Genomic DNA, 22175 nt, shown 5'->3' with positions numbered 1-22175 from the left:
CAGCACAAGTATAATCATGTCCTTTTCCTCACCTATGTCAATCATCATAAGTAATCACATTATTCTTTTTGATTGAGTTCAGATAAAATCTGGAAATCTTTCTTAACTAGTTGTTATAACCACTGTCAGTTGGACATTGGGTATAAGGTGAAACCTTCTTGATGTCAAGGCTCTAGCTTCTTTTTAATAAGGATCAGAAAAGGTAGTTATTAGTTTAATTAGTTCTAGTTTTATCTCATTACTTAAACCTAGAAGTTCTTACACTTTTCTTGTTAACCTTGGAAATGACTATGTAATGTTTAAATTTGATTTTTTTCTACTTGAACACCTATATTTGTGTCTTCTTTAATGAGATTAGTGTTTTCTCTACTTTTCCTGTGATTCAGAAAGGGTGATCTTAAATCCTCTTTAAAATGAGTTTCCTCTTCCTGCTTAAGACTGAATTTAAAATTGATTCTTCATTGTGTAGAAACATAACCATCAAGTTATGTCCTATGCGACATTATTAATATCTTTTGGTGACAGCTATTCTATATTTTAGGTTTCAATCAAAATTGTCCAGTATCATATAGGTTGTAAATTAACTTTATAATTGTTTATGTCATAGCAGGACTTTTAGTTTTTTGGATGTAGTGTGCAGGGTGCTTTCAGCAGGATGCTTTGATGAAGTATGGTTCAAAGAGGTGATCTAACACCTATTGTATTACCCTGGATAGAGCTGGAGCCCATTCTACTTAGTGAAGTATCACAAGAATGGAAAAACAAGCACCACATTTACTCACCATCAAATTGGTATTAACTGATCAACACTTAAGTGCACATATAGTAACAACATTCATTGGGTATCAGGCAGATGGAAGGGAGGAGGAAGGGATGGGTATATACACACCTAATGGGTACAGAGCGCACCGTCTAGGGGATGGACATGCTTGAAGCTCCAACTTGGGTGGGGCAATGGCAATTTACATAACCTAAACATTTGTACCCCCATAATATGCTGAAATAAAAAAAATTAAAAAGAGGTAGGCTGTCTAATAATTCAGTGAACCAGACTGAAAATATAAACTGAACACACTGGATGTTTCTTCACTCTTATATAAAGTGGTACAAGACAGAATCCTGTTGAAAATTTATAATTCACATTCTCATTATTATTATTCTTATTGTTGGTCTGTTTGCCTTGTGTCAGAATTTTGTTCAGCTCTCCTAACAATGTACTAGCTCCTCTTCTAAGTTAACTATAAAAAATATTGTGATTCAATAACAAGTTCTGGAAAGAGATAACTGAACTTATCCTCCTTTTCTTTTTAAGGGTAACTAAAGAGTAGGATTAGGCCTAACTAGAGAAAGTGGTGATATTGGGACTAGAAGACTCTGGTAAATTCCCATATTTCATATATAGGAGTCATAGTTGCTTCAGCCAAGGAACAGGTCCCAGAGTTGGTCAGAAAGTACATCGTGAAGATAAGAGCAGAATAATAAAACTAAGGGAAAAGTACAGTGTATATCTGACCTTATAAGTTTTCTTTTTACTATTATATTTAGATGTAAAACATCTGAATATAAAGTATATAATTTATTATTTCATTTAGACATGGCTACCACTTCTCTGTGAACTATGAAATTTTTTCATATGTACCAAATTTCTATTTGAAGTGAATCTTTTTTTTTTTTTTTGAGAGAGGGTATGGCTTTGTTGCCTGGGCCAGAGTACAATGGCATCATCATTGCTGACTGCAATCTCAGACTCCTGGGCTCAAGCATTCCTCCTGCCTCAGCCTCCTGAGTAGCTGGGACTACGGAGACACGCCACCATGCCTGGCTAATTTTTTAATTTTTTTTTGTAGAGACAAGTTTTGCTATGCTCAGGCTGGTCTCAAACTCCTGGCGTCAAGTGGTCCTCCCACCTTGGCTTTCCCAAAGTGCTAGGATTAGGGCAGTGAGCCACCACTCCTGGCCTTGAAGTGAATCTTATCTAAACAAAACAAAACAAAACAAACAAACAAACAACCAATGTAGCTTAGTGAAAAGATGGCAACCTTGTAAGGAAGAAAGAATCTATATGAATCCCAGTTTTGCCACTTATTAGCTGTCAGTCCTAGGCAAGTAATGAGAAAAAATTTCAGCTACAGTTTCCTCTTTGTGAAACAGAAATACATATCTGTCTTCCAGTGCTGTTTTCAGAATTAGAAATAATGTAAATTAATGCCCATATAGGCACTTATTTAATAATGGTTATTATTATTGTTTTTAATAATATTCTATTTTATTTGTCCTGTGTCCTCAGCTAAAAACTAAATGCTAATTGAATATATAGTAAGTTTTATTGTTTATATAGCTACCACTACATAATAAGTATAAGGAAAATATAATGATGACCAGATGTAAAATTTAGATATTTTAATTATAATTTTCTTTCTTTCAGAATTACTTACTGTCATCTACCTTTCCAGAGTAAATGGCTCTATGTTGGAACAGAAAGAGGAAATACACATATTGTAAATATCGAATCTTTCATTCTTTCTGGATATGTTATCATGTGGAACAAGGCAATTGAACTGTAAGTTTGAACTTGAATATCAGTTTATTGACTTAAATACTTCATATCATTATATAACATATGTTGAATTACAGTTATTTAATACATCTATTGCTAATTTATAATTAATTTGAGTGAAAAATTCAGCTAAAACAACTTAAAACCATAAAGGCTTTTAAAAATAGGTATTCTAATATTTTAGACTTTTCAAATACTATAAATAATTAAGGCTTATATATACAAAATTTGATGATAAAATAGTAAGGCTCATCCCACAAATTATACATGGATATCATCTCATCTTGTTGTAATCAGCCTTAGTATAACCACTTTCATTGGGACTGGATTATTTTGTGTAAAAATAATCGTGATCAGTGTACATGCTTTTGAATGCTGGTAGCTTATTCTTTTTTTGCCTTATTAAAATGTTGTTCTGGGTTCAGAGGAGAAGTAATTTCTCAACATCTTCCAGATTGTAATATATACAGCATTTTTGGTATATGATTGATGGTAATTACTGCTTTGGCTTTGGCACTGGTATTTAAGTTTCTGCCACATAAAATGTGAAATTCTCCAAATGTGAAATTTCATGGAATTCCAAGCCATCTATTTGTAACATAGATAATTCTCTGGTCAATTTGTTAATCAGAAAAACAACTTTTATTTAATAGATGTTTATACTCTGTACATATTACGTCCTTGATAAGATGTTTGACTTGAGGCTGGCTCATTTCCTCTCTCATGTATATTTTATATTATAAAATTATTCTCCAAAATTCCTATTAAAACATTCTCTTTTCATAAAGCTTGACTCTGGCTTTGCCTAATCCCGATGTTTCAGTGGTTTCAATGTACATGTGTATTGCTCAATAGGGAAGGTTGTTGCTAGTTATACTCTTGTTACAATATTATTTTTATATTATGTCCTAATGGGTCTTTTATTAATGATAATTATTCCTCCTTCATTAGATTAAGAACTGCTCCAGAGAAAAATCTTTATTTTTCTTTTCTTTTTCTTCATACTTGGCTTATTTTGGTGCTTTTCACAGAGTAGCTACTGAATAACTGATTACATTATTGAAGCATTAATATGTTATTTACTACTGTTGACTTACAACTTTCATTTATGTTTTCGAGATAATTGGTATGAGCTATTTTGCTCTTACTTTTCTGTATGTGTATTTTAAAAAACATTTATCCTATAGACCATTATGTTTCCCCCCACCCCACAAAATACTTTTTTAGCTATAAGAGGAAAGAGACTTTCCCCCTATAATCCTAGTCCTATAAAAGCAATAAACGGGAATGAATTTAGTGCTTTTCATATACTATTTTAGATGTTGATAAACATATACAAACAGATAAACGTAAGAGAAGATTATAACCTTTAAACAAATACAATATTAATGCATACTATAAAACTTTAAACAAATTCAATGTTAGTGCAAATGTGTAGATGTATTATTTGTGTTCAGCTGAATACTGCTAAAGTAATAGAGAAGAGTTTACTATCTTAAACAGATCAAATATTTCACCACTTTTGTAATGTTGTTTCATGTTCATTTACTTAACAAATCCTTTTCATAGTTTAAATTACTACCTGAATTAGTGACTTATATATATTTATATAGTCTATGCTTTATGATTTCAAGACTAATAAAGAGTATCAAAAGATGTATATCATAAAGAAGGGTAAAACTAGGAGGAATTAAAGAGGTAAAATAAGGCACTTTTGTTAATATTTTTCATAGTATGATCTTATACATATGATTCAGCATTAGAATAGCCCCTACCATTTTGTAAATAAATACTGTTTGATAGAGTTATACATGCCTCTGAAAATGTTCTTGAAATATCTTCAAGAAATAGGAAACAACATGCTATCACCTCCTGAATGTCTCTTGATTTATTAATACTGCATTTCCAAAAATGTATTCCATGGAATTGTAATTCCATTGTGGTAGATAAAATTTTAAATGCCAACTTCCAGTCTCCCAGAATTGTCTTTTAATTGCTCTCTACCTCTAAAGATACATTATAAAATGCATGCTACTTCCTGTTAATATGTGCCAAGTGTATGGGAAAATAATAAAATATGCATTTAATTAAGAAGAACCATTTCATAAATATAATTTTAGATCATGAATTATAATATATTTTCTAAATGACAAATATAAGAATTATTTTTTAAAACTATGAGATTATTTCTATTTTAAGTCATAACTTGAAATACATTTCATTCAATGTTTCTTTTTCAGCTTGTCTCTATTTTTAGTGTGTTTCCAATATGTATATATTGGTTATTTGGATCCTGGAACACATTTTCCATAGAAATTATAATGTCTGCAGAATACCTTATAAAGTAGCAGTATAGAACTAAATTGTCATTAAAAAATATTTCTATGGGAAAATATATTTCAGGTTATAGTACAGAAATAGCTGTTTTTGTAGTAGAGCCCCAGCATTTAAAAATGGTAACCCCTTTTTCTATATATGATTAAACTTTGAGCATGAAATTTATAATTAAATCTTATGTTTAAGGCTGTATTTAACAATCATTCAAACATTTATTGAGCACTATTATGAGATAGACACTAGAAGCAACTTTGATCTAAGAAGACACAGTTTCTGTTCTCCTGGGACCTCCAGTCTAATGAAAGTGAGATTAAATAAAAAGGCCATTATAATATATTGGAAATGTAATGTGGTGATTGCACAAGAAGGGCATCTGATATAGACATAAGGTCTCAGAGAAGTATCTGTGAAGGAAACCAAATACATTTATGCTGAGGTCTGAAGGATGAGTTTCAGTTAGATGAATAAAAAATAGGGGACAGAGGTGACAGTGTTCCAGGCAGAGGGAACAGAATGTGCAAAGGATGGAATGTAAGACAATTTTGTTTCACTTCCAGAAATTTTAAGTACTATAGTTTTTAGTACTTAAATGACTAGGGGAGAGATTGCAAGAGGTAAAGCTGGGAGGTAATCAGGATATATAACATGAAAGGTCTTGTAAAGCCAATTTGAGAAGTTTGAACTTACCTAAGGCCACTAGAGAGCTAGATTTTGAAGGGCTTTGAGTAGAGATTTGTCTTGATCAGATTTATGTTTTGGGAATACTATGAATGCAGGTATGGAGAAATGATTAGAAAGAGGAAAGACTGTATTGGCAAAAATTATGATGGTGGTTACAGGGCTAGACATAAGCTGAGATATTAAAGAAATATTTAGAAGGTAGAAGAGGAAAGAAAAATAAGGAAAAATTACGGATGAATCCCCCTGCCCCCCAGGGTTTGGCTTGAGCAACTGTGTGTTGCTCAATTAGTGAAAGAGTAAAGGATACTAAATAGATTAGGAGTAAAATAATGAGTTCCATTTTAGGTCGGTTGAGTTGTGTGTATTTTTAAGACATTGAAATGGAGTTGGTATAGAAGAATGGTAGGAGGTAGGATATATAGATATGAAGCTATTGATCAGAATTTACATGATTGTTGAAACCATGAGAATAGATGAAATTGTGCAAGAAAATTATATAGAAAAGAGATAACAAACTAGTAGCCGTTGGACCAATTATTAATATGACTCACGAGTATGTTTTATTTGGCCCTCAATTTATTTGAATATGTTATGAATTATTAGTTTCTAATATTTGAAAGTTGGTAGAGTGAAATGAAAATTTGGATTTCCAGCTTTTCATAAAAGGAATTCACGATGAAATAATCCTAGCTAGCATTCCTGCATGGCAGTGATCAATTGGAACTGAGTAGCAGCTTTCCTTTTGTAAGTGGATAATGTGCCATCCACTTTGGCACAGTTCTTACTTAGCCTGTTTAACTCATTTGAAATATCTGCATGGCTCCTGTAGGCTTTTGAATTCATGACCACATATTATATGGGAATAGATGGCAGTTTAGGACAGAATACCAAGGAGTACCAATATTTAAGATATGGGAAGGTAATGAAAAATCCACAATGGACTATCAAGAAACCTATTGTGGTGCAAAGGAGGGAGAGAAATAGGGACACCTAGAAGAATTACCAGGTATCGTTTAGGTGGCTAGTACATGAATTTAAGTTCACTGATAATTCTATCTAAAGTAGTATTCCTGGGATTTTCAGAATCCAGAGTCCACAGATGCTTTTTTAAATCTTTTAGGCTAATTTCTCATGACCATAAGTTTTGCCAGGAGCACTTTGTGAGATTTGGAAGTTTAATGTTTCAGAAAAAGTCGTAAGAAAGATACTAAAATGTTAATAGTCATTATCTCTAGGTAGTAAATACTGTGAAAGCTTGTTCCTTTTAACTTTGATGTCTTCTAAGTTTTAAAAAATAATAAATAATATTTCTTCTGTAGTCTGAAGAAGTCATTGCCAAATAACAGAAGTTTAATGCTAGATTATTTTCTGAACTAGAGTGTTTTGTAGAATCGGAGAATCTAAATGGAAGAGTCTTAGGTATGACCTAACTAGTGTTTCCCAAAATATATTTCAGTGATTCCTTTCATCTGATCAATGAAAAAGGATTCAGTGGACCAATAATTTTGTAAAATATTGAAGATTTATAATGCTTATTTGCATAGTGCAGTCTCTAAGAAGTTTTATGGGAAAAAAGTATTTAACTTTGTTTAATTCAGAGTTCCCCAAACTTTTTCTATATGGAACACTCTTTATGTGAAACATCTTATGTTTCGACTAGTTTCTGTCATTGAGTACATTTTGGTAAATGTTGGTCCAATCAAACCGAAGAGACAGATAAATGTTTATGGTTTGTTGATTATTTTTAGTTCCTAAAGGATAATTTAAGTACATTTTCCCTTATCAGAGGGATTTATACCTTTATAGAACATTGCATTTATATGTAAATGATGTTTTACATATAAATGTGGAAAGAATTGTAGAAAGCTCTGTAGACTTTTTATGAAGCCCTCTTTAATTTCTTTTCTTCCTACATATATTCTAAAATGCAAATAGTAACTCTGATTTCTAATTGTCACAATTATATTTATTGAATGTGTACTATGTTTGCCATTATATTAGACACTATATACATATCATTTCTAATCTTCACAATTATTCAGTAGGATCAGTGCTATTATTTCTATTTTTAGATGAGAATATTTAGGCTGAATCTACTAAAAAAGTAATATCTAATAAATCTGTGCTTATTCCTCTGGGTCACATTGAAGAGTCAGTATCAGGAGATCCTAGAATTAATTTGTCACTTTTCTCTGGTTCCAAATAGTTTCTATGATTTAAATCTTCTTCATTGTATTGTAAAGAATCTTTGATGCTTTTCATGTGTACTTAAGAAATAAAGTGAAACTATATCAATATAATCATAATAGAATTAATCTGACACAGTTAGGTCACAAAGAAAGGCTATGCAAAATTGAGTAATAATACATCTCTGGTAATATTAGGTCATATCTTATTTAACCATGACATACATGATCATATTCAGCAATGACATAAGTTAGACTAGGAATTATAAAAGAAGCATGCCACATATCAGAGTGGAATAAATTTAAAGGCAAATTGACAGAGCACAGGTCCCTTAAAAATATGTTATCAGATTCATAATTATCTGTTATTGATTATGCTAGATGATGAGCTAAATGAGATAATAAGTAGTGAACTAGGTTTTCCCAATTTGTCAATTTTCTGTAAGATGGCTATCACTAGAATGAGTTTCTTTTGAAATCAAAGGTGCCACTGTACTTTTCTTTAGGGGCAAAATCAGAGGAGATTTCATGTCAAAGGAAATCTTAAATCAGGTATGTACTTTGAAACTTGATTGACACAGGTTTACACCATCAGCTGTAACTCTGGCTGTACTATTCTTTTGTCTATGTAAACAAAAATTCAGTTAAAAAATTTCAGAGGCCCTTATCTGGCAACAAACATATCAGATAATGAAGAACTCCAATGTTATGTGAATCTTTGTTTAAGCCTGATTTTTTAAAAAAAAAATTACAACTACTAAGTAAGTAGGAGAAAGAAAAATAGTTGGAAAAGAAAACCAAAAATCCAAATGAATCTGAACTTAAGCTCAGAATACTGGCAGTTTATTCTAGTATAATCTTTTTTTTATTTATTTTTTATTTTTTATTTCAGCTCTTCATGGGGGTACAAAAGCTCAGGTTATATCAGGTTATATACATTGTCCCTGTCCCGCCCATCCCCCTGAGTCAGAGCCTCAGGCATGTCCATTCTCCAGACAGTGTGCCTGGCATTCACCATGTAGTCATACCTCCATCCCCTCCCCCCCCACCTCCCCGAGTCAGCACCTTCAAGCATGACCATTCCCCAGATGGTGCGCAACGCACTGATCATGTAGGCATACATCCATTCCCCGCCCCCTTCCCCAATGTGTATTTAGGTGATGATCAGGGAAACCAGTTTTCTGGTGAGTACATGTGATGCTTGTTTTTCCATTCTTGGGATACTTCACTTAATATAATGGGTTCCAACTCTCTCCAGGAAAACCAAAGAGATGTCGTATCATCGTTATTTCTTATAGCTGAGTAATACTCCATGGTATACATATACCACAGTTTACTAATCCATTTGTGGATTGATGGGCACTTGGGTTGTTTCCACATCTTTGCGATTGTGAATAATCTTAATTTCTTTGTTTCAGTCTCTAATGGGGTATGGTATTTTAATGTTTTGTTTTAATTACTGTTTTGAATTGATTTAACAGATCCACCAAGACTCATCCAGGTCCAGTTGTACATTTAAGTGATAGCCCAAGAGATGAAGGGAAAGTGAGTATTATAATACCATTATTCTTGCTTTTGTTTTCCTCATTTTTGAAAAAAGATGTTTCTTACTATCATTTTATACCTAATATTTAATGCAGTTTATAGCATCTGATGTTATTTAAAATTAAAATTTGTTGAATGAAAGAATGAATTATTCATGCTAATACTGGTTCCAAGTCAAGTCTTTAGTTTCACTTAACACTAACTTTGATAATTTAATTCTGGAATTTAGAGGAATGTCACATGGAGAACAACATTAATTTTCAAATACTCTATGCTTGAATTTAATGACATGATTATCAATATCATTATTCATTTGCCTCTGTTATTCAGTTTTGGTAGTGATAAATGACCAATATTAAATTACTTAAACTAACCAATCTTTATTTTATAAATACATATTAATAAAGAAATACTAATACAGAAAATGTTATCAGATAACAGAGATAATCCTTTATTCATCTTGATCATTTTATAATTTGCCTTTGATGATGAGGAAACAAAGTTGATAACATGAAAAGATCTAGTGTCACTATCATTATAAATAATATGTTTCTTCAAGTATATAATTTTTGCTAAGTACTAGAAAAAACATTAATAAATTATTTAGTATGTAGATTTGGTTCTTTGTTTTTTGAAAGGATAAAAACTGAATTAGGCTAACAAAAATTGAACCTTAAAGGCAAGTCCACTCAGCGGATAATATTGGATTTATTCAAATTGATCCATCAATACAATGTAATTCCAATCAGGTATCATCAGAGTTTGTTTATTTTTAAAGGATTCATGAACTGATTTAAAAATTCATCAAAAAAAGAAAATGTTTGAGAGTAGCCAAATGATTTTTTTTTTATTTCAGCTTATTATGGGGGTACAAAAGTTCAGGTTATATATATTGCCCATGTCCCGCCCATCCCTCCGAGTCAGAGCTTCAAGCATGTCCATTCCCCAAACAGTGCGCATCGCACTCATCATGTAGTTATACTCCCATCCCCTCCCCCCATCCCATCCCCCTGAGTCAGAACATTCAAGCGTGATCATTCCCCAGACAGTGTGCAACACACTCATCATGTAGGTATACACCCATCCCCTCCCTCCATCCCCCACCTCAGTCCGATACTCAATTGGTGTTATTCCCAAATGTATACTGAGGTGATGATCAGGGAAACCAATTTGCTGGTGAGTACATGTGGTGCTTGTTTTTCCATTCTTTGGATACTTCTCTTAATATAATGGGTTCCAACTCTCTCCAGGAGAACAAAGGGGATTCTATATCACCATTATTTCTTATAGCTGAGTAATACTCTATGGTATACATATACCACATTTTACTAATCCATTCGTGAATTGATGGGCATTTGGGTTGTTTCCACATCTTTGCAATTGTGAATTGTGCTGCTATAAACATTCGGGTACAGGTGTCTTTTTTATAGAATGACTTTTGTTCTTTTGGGTAGATGCCCAATAATGGGATTGCTGGATCGAATGGTAGGTCTACTTGAATCTGTTTAAGGCATCTCCATAATGCTTTCCACAGGGGTTGCACTAGTTTGCAGTCCCACCAGCAGTGTATGAGTGTTCCTGTCTCTCTGCATCCACACCAACATGTATTGTTTTGGGACTTTTTGATAAAGGCCATTCTCACTGGAGTTAAGTGATATCTCATTGTGGTTTTGATTTGCATTTCCCTGATGATTAGAGATGTTGAGCATTTTTTCATATGTTTGTCAGCCATTCTTATATCTTCTTTTGAAAAATTTCTATTCATGTCCTTTGCCCACTTTTGATAGGGTTGTTTGATTTTTTCTTACTGATTTTCCTGAGTTCTAAATAGATTCTTGTTATCAGTCCTTTATCTGATGTGTAGTATGCGAAAATGTATTCGATTTATTTTTTCATTTGATTCCTGCTTTTTGTTTCTTATTCACTAAATCTTTTTCTTCCTAAGAGAGTATACAATCATATTTTATGTTTTAAGGCTTTGCATTTCACAATTAGATTTTATTCCAAATGTAATATATGTTGGTTTGATATAGCTGTGAGATTTTTTACATATTATTCAATAAATAATACATTTATTGAATAGTCAATCTATTTTCCAGTATTTGTAGGACACCTTACTCTTATTATCAAGTTCTCATATTGGAGTAGGTCTTCTGGAATTTCTCTTCTGTGGCATTATTTATCTGTTATTGTAGCAATGGCATGCTTTATTAATTGTGATAACTTAAAAAATGTCTTGATATCTGGTAAGCTGTTCCCTTTTCTTTTTCTAAGTTATCTTGACTATTTCTGATTCTTCATTTTACTATATGAGTTTTAGGATAAGCTTATCAAGCTCTATGTAATTTTCAATAGGGATTTTGTTTGAAATTTGAACATGTAATTTAGAGAAAATTTATATGCTTCAGATATGAGTGTTCCATCTATGAACATGATATATTTACTTTGGTTTTTGTTTGATTTTCTATATTAGTTTATAACTCTTTTTCATAAAAGTCTTACATGTTTTTTACTAGCTTAATTCCAAATACCTTATAGATTTTATTGCCCTTGTGACTTAATCTTCTTAAAATTAGTTTCATAATTATTTTTAATGTATAAAAATTATTGATTTTTTTTATATTTTTTAATCAGTTACATTATTGAATATTTTGTTTTTAATAGCTGTGCTTAGATTCTCTGGAATATTCTATGCATAAAAGCATAGCAAATATAGACGAATTTTGTTTCTTTCCAATTTATTGTTATATATATCATTTTGTTGGTTAGGACCCCAGTGCAGTGTTGAATATAAATGTTTTTAGTGGCAACTTTCTTTTGTTTCCAACCTCAAAGGAAATGCCTTCAAGATTTCAGCATTAAGTAAAATGTTTGTTGTAGGTCTTTGGTTTATTGCTTTTATTAAGTTAAAACATTTCCACCTATTTTCAATATTCTAAGATTTTACATTATGAATGATGTTGAATTTTATTGAATGCTTTTTTCTATGTGTGTTGAGATGATTATTCTTTAATTTTTTAATTTGTTGAAAGATGTTAATAGATTTTCTAACTTTAAATATTTTTTCATTTCTGAGAGAAATTCAACTTGGAAGAGGAAAGCTTCACTTAGAAGCTTGCTGGTGAAGTGCAAGAAGGAACAAACTCCTAAAGTTAAAGTACCTACAGAATCAAGATAATATTCTAAATTCACAAGATAGACCATCCTTTCCCCAAGATATTATTTGTAGTGAAACTGCACATTAGCCTATCAAATATAAGAGCATGCTCTTGAACTAAGATATGCCTGTATTGGATGTAGTACTGAGTACGTCTCAAATTCTCTCAGCTTTGCTTGTCTCCCAGAAACCCTTAGCTGCTTGGTTCATCTCAAGTTTGGCAGGATTAACCAACTTCATGCAGTACTGCTTCCTGCAGTTGACTAGCTATGCCCAGAGTTTCTGGTTCATTCCATTAATACTGGATTTAGAAGATGTGCCACAACATAAGGCATTCCATCTGGCTTCCCTAACAGATTCCAAAGGGGTCAAATGACACAATTCTGAATGGAGGGGGTGTTAACTTTCCATGGAAAAAACCTTGACCAATATCATCAGATAAGAGGCAAGAAATAAATTATTCTTTTCTTCCTTCATATAATTAGGCTATATTGAGTTATAGTTTTCTCACATAAACATTTGGAGACATCCTGCAAGTCCATGGCAATATACCTGCTAAGTGACTGGTTGGACTGATTGTGTCTCTTCTGTTTCTGCCCATAAAAATAGTGGTTAGTGTGATAATGAATCTTCTTACTTCTACTTTTTTGCTTTACTTCACTTTTCCTTTATGATTGCAACTCTGAGATTGCACTTCTCCATTAAACATTAACACTTAAGCCTTGCCTCAGGCTTTTTTTCAGCAGACTCCTGGTTAAGATAATAGTTATTGTAATTGTTCTAGATCAGGGATGGAAACTATAGGCTATGAGCCAAATCTGGCTTGCTGCCTGTTTTTTGTAAATGTTTTATTGGAATACTGCCTTGCTCATTCATTAACATATTGTCTGTGACTGCTTTCTTGCTGTAAGAGCAAAACTGAGCAGTTGTGACAGAGACTACATGGTCTGCAAAAATTAAACTATTTACTATCTGGCCCTTTACATAAAAAGTTTCTGACCCCTTTTCTAGATTGTAAACCCTCAGGATAGGATTTTTAGAGTTGGATTGTCTCCTGTCTAAAGTTAAAGAATCTGTGGAAGGTGCCAAGTGGAGAGGTATTAAACCCTGCCATGCAGTGACATGACAATTACTTGAACAGCATTATCCTATGATTGGGATGAGGGGCTGTTGGAAAGATAAGACAATGGGAAATCAAATACCTGTGGGGCTTAATTGATATGGGACAATGATAACTATTTTGGTGATGGAATAAAATAGCTTCCTTTGAGGGCATTTGTGTTGGTTTTCTATTGCCAATATAAACTATCACAAATTTAGTAGCTTAAAACAACACAAATTTATTATCTTACATTTCTGTAGGCCGGAAGTCCAACAGGCCTGTTATCAAAGTATCAGTAGGGTTGCATTCATTTTGGCTAATTCTAGAAAGAATCTGAGAATCTGATTTATTGCCTTTTTCAGAGGCTGCACATATTCATTGACTTGTAGCTCCCTTTCTGCATCTTCAAATCCAATAACGTGGCAACTCTCTGACTCTTTTTCCATAAGTGCATCTCTTTCTCACCACAGCTGGGAAAGGTTCCTTGCTCTTAAGGACTCAAGTGATTAGATTGGATTCACCTAGATAATCCAGGATAATCTCCCCATCTCAGTATCCAACCCTTAATTATTATACATCTGGAAAGACTTTTTTTGTCATATATGGAACATATTTACAGGCTCCAAGGATTTGGGTATAATTACTGATTTACTGAATCTCAGAGGTTCTCTAAGGTAGCTTTAAAAGAACTCTTACCTCCTGCAGCTATAGTGTAGACTGTGCTAAAAATAGGCCCAGAATCTGCTTATAAGGAGACAAAATTCATAACTTTGATAGATCTTATTTGTTAAAGTCAGAGTACTGGTAACGAAAGAGTATAACCATAACAACTGGTATATTAGTTTCCTGGTGCTGGCATAAAAACTTACCACAAATGGGTGACTTAAAACAACAGAATTTTTTTCACAATCTGAAAGCCAAAAAAGTCTGAAATCAAGGTGTTGTTTGGGCCATGATGCCTGTGAAGGCTCTAGAGGAGAATTCTTCCTTGCCTCTTCTAGCTCAAATGGCTCTTGGTAGTCCTTGACTTGTGGCAGTATAACTCTAATCTTTGCCTTAATATTCCATTTTCACATGACCTTCTTCTGTATGTATTTGTGTCCTCTTCTCTTTTTATAAAAACACCAATCACTGGATTAGGACCCACTTAAGTTCAGGATGATTTAATCTTGAGCTCCTTAACTAATTATATCTGCAGAGATTCTATTTACAGATAAGGTCATATTCTAAGGTTCTGGATGGACATGAAATTTTGGGGACAGTATTCAACCACTATACCTGGGATAGAAATTTGTATACATAAGCCTTAGAATATTGCAACACTCTCCCCCAATTTCCTCAAATCCTCCTGGCCAGCAGAAATATCTCTTTCACCATTTCCGAAGGAGAACAGTTTCATTTTTCCGGGACACAGTGTAATGACTTCTCCTGAGATAGTTTCTTTGCATGATGATGTTTATCTTCACAAGACTACCTCCAGTATCATTATCTTCAGGTGAATAACCAGAATCAGATCTCAGATCTCAGCACAGTTTAACATAGAAGCATGTCTTCCTCCAGGAAGAAATAGACTAGACATTTATGAAATATAATATCCACTAAAGGAATTGAGAATCTGACTAATAATGTCAGTTACCAATGGAATGTGTTTGGGAGTGGTTTTTAAGGGTTTGAACTTAGGAGAGCTGCATAGAGGAGAGTTTATTTACATGGGCTCACTCACCCATAATTGGGATTTAATGCCTTGACAATGAACACTTGGATCTGCCTAGTATTAATAATTTGTTGGGATGACTCCTTGAAGTCTGGACTAAAAAAAGGTGTATGGTAAATGTAACTGAAAGCTCAGTATCTGTTCCTAAAGTTGAACAAAGAATGAGAACAAGGGGGCTGAGGAGAAGGGAGAGGAAGGTTTATTAATTTGCCAGTAAATGAGGAGGATGGCAGACTCTGATCTTAAAGAACCACCCTCCTCCTGTTGTGAGGAATTTAGGCTCTTTTATAGGTACATAGTCCTTTAGTTGACTCAGGGTCTTCATGACCTATGCCACATGCTCTTCCCATGGGCCCCTGGTGGCTTGATTGTTCCTCATCTGATCTAATCTTGCAGTTTTTCTGTCATTTGTCTTGTGACCATTGAGCCATCCCCTGTGGTGAGAAGAAGAGAACAAACAAACTAGCATGAACAGATGTGCAAGCTAAGGTTCCTGGTATTGTTACTGTGAGATTACAATTGCCCTTTGGTTTAATTTTTAACCCCATCACATAAATAAAGTATAGATGTCAGAGTCTTTTGGTATACTATTAAAGAAGGGATCAGAAGACTAAGGGAGATGAGAATTTAAAATAAGTGTATTGTGTTTGTTTTGGCTACTCACTTTCTATGTTCCCTAGGAGGCTCCTAAGGGCACCGTCTTCACACAACCTAATAAGGAATGTTCTGGAATGGCAGGTATTGGCATATTTGAGAAGCTTGGTAGTGGTTGTCCTTCAGAGGCCTTTGTTGACAGGAGGAGTTGATGACAGAGACTCAGGCTTCATAATATCTATGGGGATTAAATATCACGGATTGATAGAGGCCAAGTGGAAATATTTAACTGTTTGGCAATATCAGCATAGTTACAGTAACAAGCAGCAAGGCTGGAGTGGCAAGGCAGGACTCTGTGGTAATAGCTAATACATCATGATATTTCTAGGAGCAAAATTAGATGGGCAGCTGACTCAGACATTGTTTGCTTTGCATAATCAGAAAAAATTCAAGAGTAGTTTAGCTTTTAACATTCACCATCAAAATCACATTATCTCATAAGGCTTTCAGATATGTTAGTTCATAGTTTTGGAATCCAGTGATAGTAAGAGAAGTCAGTTATCTGTGAAGAAGGATCCTAAAATTCTGTTTTAAATATATACAGTAATTTTAGGAACATCTGTGATCATTTGCAGGAGTAACTGTTTACCTTTTCAGTACTGTTAGCTATAGAGTCAGAGCAGACATTGATACCAGAAGAATTAACATTAATCCTTCTCAAAATCTTCCAAAAAATTGAAGAGCAGGGAACACTATCATACTTATTTAATGACACCAAAGCCAGAAAAAGATATCTCAAGAAAAGAAAACTACAAGTGAATATCCATGATGAATAGAGATGCAAAAATCCTCAACAGAATACTAGCAAACTGAATCCAACAGTACATTAAAAGGATCATACACCATGACCAAGTGAGATTTATTTCTGGCATGCAAGGATGTTAAACATGTGAAAATCACACTTTCTGATTTCAAATTATATTACAAGGCTACAATAATCAATTCAGTATGGTACTGGAATAAAAACAGACATATAGACCAATGGAACAGAATAAAGAGGCCCTAAATAAATCCATGCATATATAGTCAACTGATCTTCGATAAGAGTGCCAAGAATACACAGTGAATAAAGATAATCTGTAGAACAGATGGTGTTGGGAAAACTGGATATCCACATGTGAAAGAATGTAATTTGACCCTTTTTGTACATCATACTAAAAAATCAACCAAAAATGGATTAAAGAATTAAACATAAGCCTTTAAACTATAAAACACCTATAAGAAAACACAGGGGAAATGTTCCAGGACATTGTTCTTGGCAGTGACTTCATGGATGTGACACTGAAAGTAAAGACAACAAAAATAAACATGTCAGACAAAATCGAACTTAAAAGCTTCTGTACAGCACAGGAAACAATCAACAGAGTGAAAAGGTAATGTAGAGAATGGGAGAAAATTTTTGCAAGCCATACATCTGACAAAGGGTTAATCTCCAAAATACATAAGGAACTTGTACAACTTAATAGTTAAAAAAATCTAATAACCTGATTTAAATGTGGGCTTAGGGCTTGAATAGACGTTTCTTCAAAGAAGGCTTACAAATGATCAGGCATATGAAAAAATGTTTAAAGTCACTAATCATTAGAGAAACACAAATCAAAGCCATAAGATATCACCTCACACCTGTCAGGATGGCTACTATTAAAAAAACCCAAAGAAAATTGTTGGCAAGGATGTGGAGATACTAGAACCCATATCTAATATATTGGGAATGCAAAATTGTTCAGCCACTATGGAAAACAGTATGGAGGTTCCTCAAAAAAGTAAAAATAGAACTACCAATTTGATAACAGCAATCCCACTTCTGGGTATTTATCCAAAAGAATTGAAATCAGGATATCAAAGAGATATGCACTGTAACACTGTTCGCAATAGCCAATAAGTGGGAACAGCCTAAGTGGTCATTGGCTACTACTGCAAAAGACATGATTTCATTCTCTTTAATGGCTGAGTAGTATTGCGTGGTACATATATACCACATTTTCTTTGTCCAATCATCTGTTTATCGATAGACACTTAGGTTGATTTCATGACTTAGCTATTTGTGAATAGTGTGGTGATAAACATACAAGTGTAAGTGTCTTTTTTTTTTTTTTTTTTGAGACAGAGTCTCACTCTGTTGCCCGGGCTAGAGTGCTATGGCGTCAACCTAGCTCACAGCAGCCTCAAACTCCTGGGCTCAAGCAATCCTTCTGCCTCAGCCTCCCAAGTAGCTGGGACTACAGGCATGTGCCACCATGCCCCGCTAATTTTTTCTCTATATATTTTTAGTTGTCCAGCTAATTTCTTTCTACTTTCAGTAGAGACAGGGTCTGGCTCTTCCTCAGGCTGGTCTTGAACTCCTGAGCTCAAACGATCCACCCGCCTGGGCTTCCCAGAGTGCTAGGATTACAGGCATGAGCCACTGTGCCCGGCCCCAGCAAGTGTCTTTTAAGATAATGATTTTTTTTCCTGTGGGTAGATACCCAGTAGTGGAATTGCTGGATTGAATGGTACTTCTAGTTTTTGCTCTTTGAGAAATTTCTATACTGTTTGCCATAGAGGTTGTACTCTAATTTACATCTCCATTGAATAATAGTCAACGGAGACTCCAAAAGGTGGAAGTGTAGAAAGGGGGTGATGTATTAAAAATTACTTATTAGCTACAATATATATATACTATTTGGGTGATGAAAGTCCATACTTTATCACTACACAATATATCCATGTAACAAAACTGTGTTTGTACCCCCATATCTATAAATTTTTTTAAGTCAAAATAATTAGCTATAAAATTAATAAGAAAATCAATATGTGGAAAACCTTTAAATTTCCTGAAAGGCGTAAAAGTGTACTTGAATAAATGAAATATATCCTTTGCTCTTGAATAAGATGGTTCATTATATTTTCCTCTACTTTCTGAAATTTACTCTTTTATCTTGACTTTTTAAAGTGAAATGCTTATATCATTAAATAATTTTAAGTTCTTCTTTTCATAAGTATTTATAACACCATAAATTTCCCTCTCTTTTTTATTTCTTGCTCTGTCACCCAGGCTGGAGTACAGTGGCACAATCATCATAAATTTCTCTCTTGATTAAGATTCATATTTGTCCCATAAGTTTCAGCATGAGGCATTTCTGTTCAGTTCTGTTTCATATGTTTCATTATGATTTCTTCTTTGCCCATTAATTATTTAGAGATATTTTAAGTTTCTAAAATATTTTTATCTAATTTTATTTTACTGTGTTTAGAATATAATACCTATAATTTTTGTTTTTTGGAATTTAATAATTAATTTGATATTTATCAAATACCTATTTCCTTCAGACACTGTTTTAGGTTCTAATGGTATAATAATGAACAAGTCACCGTACTGCTTTGTCTTTATGGTACTAACATTCTATTGTGAGAGAAATATTTTTTAAAAAATCATATATGTATGATTTGTGGCTTGGGAGATGTTTGTGTTTCAGTATGGTCAGATATGATTGTAGTGTGGTCTTGTTTTGTCTTGATCCCTCATGGTTACAGAGTGACCTTGTCTAATGTCTCCTGGATGTCAAGAGATGTTTTTCTCTTTTTTAATTTGCTAAGTAATTCTAATGTCATATTTCTTATATTATAATCTTGTATAATTATCTCAACAATTTATGATATTTTGAGGTTTAGTATTTCATATTTTATGATTTACTGGGGCTATTGCAAGTAATGTTTTATAAGCAAAGCAATTTTTAACTTTCAGATATTTGCTTGGAAAAAATATAATTGCATTTAAAAATATTTTATTACATCTTGGGCTTAAATTTGGAAAGATTACATTATTCATTTTCTTGCTTAAGTGAAATTTTTCAAACTTTTTAAACTAACAAGTTTCCTTTTCTGTAGTCTCATACACTCAATAGAAATTGGTTTTATTGTTCATCATTTTCTCTGGTAAAAGAATTAGATTGAAGTTAAAATATATCTAAGTAGAGCATATATGACTTTATATAAATAAATATTCAAATATATTTAATTTTGACATTAATTTCATTTAGTAAGTCATACATGCCATTTACTTTAAGTTAGCTTGTAAACAACTCATTTTTTTGTAAAATCAATAACCAAACATTTATGTTATAGCTTCACAAATAAATATCCGTTGATTTAATGACCTGATATTTGAATTTTTTGTGTATTTTTTGTTAAAACTACTAGCTGGTTCATTTTTGTTATTTTTTGTGTCTCATTATATAATGTTGAGGTAAGTGATAACTGTCAGGATGCTATGTAGGAATAGATTATCTCCACCACTATATTTTCTGTTTTTACCACTGTTTTTTTTTTAAATTTCTGAATGAACATCTTAATGCACTGCATAAGAATTTTTCATCAGAGGAATACTACTAATATATTTCAAGAAAATCATCTTAAGGCACATTTGTCAGAAATATTAACATTATTTTGACAATAGCTATTTTTATCCTTCCTCTTCTTTTTTTATTAACCAATGAAAGGTTATATTTTATTAGATTTACTCTATCATTGATAAAATAGGAAGGATACAAGCCATAACTCAATCATATAACAGTAAAAATCAATAGCATGGCTAGCATTGTCCCTGAGTATTGGAGATGATCATCTTATAATCATTATCTGCTCTCAAATTCTATTTTAGAAGGATGAATATTATATGTATTTTATTAATAATATTATTGATTTAAAAACAAATATCAACCATTTTTAATGATATGAATCTTTAGAATACCTTCGTGAACTTCTGAGGGTTCATAAACTATCAGTTTAAAATCCTGTCCTGAGTCAAAGAGAAAATAGAATTTAATATAAAGTAATTTGAAGCCACATTTGTGGCCACATTTTTCAAATGCATGGGACTGAATGGCATATACATAGTTTATTAAACATCCCATTTCCTCTGTTATTTCATCTTCATTTTCTATCCCAATTTTTCTTTCAATCTTTATACTTATTTTTATAGTGTATCATATATATTTACATTCTTCCTTAATTCCTCTTTGGAATGAGGTAGAGTTTATTGGTTTATATTGAAGCAGAGTTTGTCATTTTTTTTAAATGTGAGAATCTTATGTGCAAGTTCTAGAAAAATTGATATTCTAAATAAAGTTGTGTTATTTGGTATGATTTTACTTAATTAACATTAAACTTTATTTGAATCAAATTAAAATTAACATTAGAATTAAGAAAATGATTGTTTTAATGTTTTCCAGCTGCTAATAGGTTATGAAAATGGTACTGTAGTATTCTGGGACTTGAAATCTAAAAAAGCAGAACTCAGAGTTTATTATGATGAGGTAAGTGATTTTTACTGAATATTTGAAAAAAGTATTGTGACTCTGTATCTGTTTTCTACTTTTAAGGTTTGTATTTTACAACAGGGAATTGGGAAACTGCCTGATTGTGACCCAGTACCTCACACTCTCTTTTGGTATTTGTACAAGTTCCAACTCTGGGTTTTTCTCCTGAGAGGGAATTCTGCCTTGACTACCTATTTTTGGCCCCCTCCCCCCTGATTTTTTTTGGCATCTTCTATGCTTTCATGCTTGTTGCCTATGCTGTATGTCCAACCTTGTCTCAACTGCTTTTCCTTCCTCTAGGCTTCAAGCTATATTATGCCTCATTGTCCTTAAAGTCTCTAAAGACACTATTCACACCTGCCTTAGAAATTCATTTTCTGTGGCAAAAGTTTAAGTCAGTTTGAAAGACCTTATCTTCTAATACTTGCCTTCTTAGAATAGAGAGAAATTTTATAAATAGTAAATACTTAATAAGTGACAATAAGATCCTGAAGTAAGCTTTATTGTATATAAGTGAGACTTGATTAGGGTTTCATTTAGGGGAAGCAACAAACTCCCATTTGTCAAGGAATAGCCTCCTAGTTTACACCTTAGTTGTTGAAGTGTTGATTGTAGGCAATTAATTATTTTCTCCTTCAAAAGAGGCTCATATGAAGACAGGGAAGCTGGGGGCAAAAAGTGAAAAGGGAAATTACCTTTTGTAGTTGTGAAAATAAAGGTGATCATCTGTGCTCTTAATTCAATTTGAAAAATGATAGGAATGGGAAGAGATGGAAGGAAAATATAGGCCAGAAATATCTGTCCAGTAAAACCCACTCTTGTATGGGAAGAGCACCAAATAAGACAGCACTGCAATAAACAGAAAAAGAAACATGTACATACATTTCTTTTAAAAATATCTTCATTTTATCATGGAGGAATAAAAAAATGTTGCCAAATGAACCT

The 22175-nt window shown here is 32.9% G+C and overlaps 1 protein-coding gene across 1 annotated transcript in view; it reads left to right on the top strand.

The window, feature by feature from the left end:
• Positions 1-22175, top strand: part of STXBP5L (syntaxin binding protein 5L) — a 313084-nt gene that overhangs the window by 122619 nt on the left and 168290 nt on the right. Inside the window, exons 6-8 of the mRNA XM_045556950.1 lie at positions 2426-2560; positions 9243-9306; positions 21144-21227. Coding sequence (XP_045412906.1) covers positions 2426-2560; positions 9243-9306; positions 21144-21227 — 283 coding nt within the window. The remainder of the gene's footprint in view (positions 1-2425; positions 2561-9242; positions 9307-21143; positions 21228-22175) is intronic.

The sequence above is a fragment of the Lemur catta genome, chromosome 1, assembly GCF_020740605.2.
Source record: "Lemur catta isolate mLemCat1 chromosome 1, mLemCat1.pri, whole genome shotgun sequence".
NCBI lineage: Eukaryota > Metazoa > Chordata > Mammalia > Primates > Lemuridae > Lemur > Lemur catta.
The sequence above is the reverse complement of the archived record's forward strand: the minus strand, read 5'-3'. Positions and strand labels throughout refer to the sequence as shown.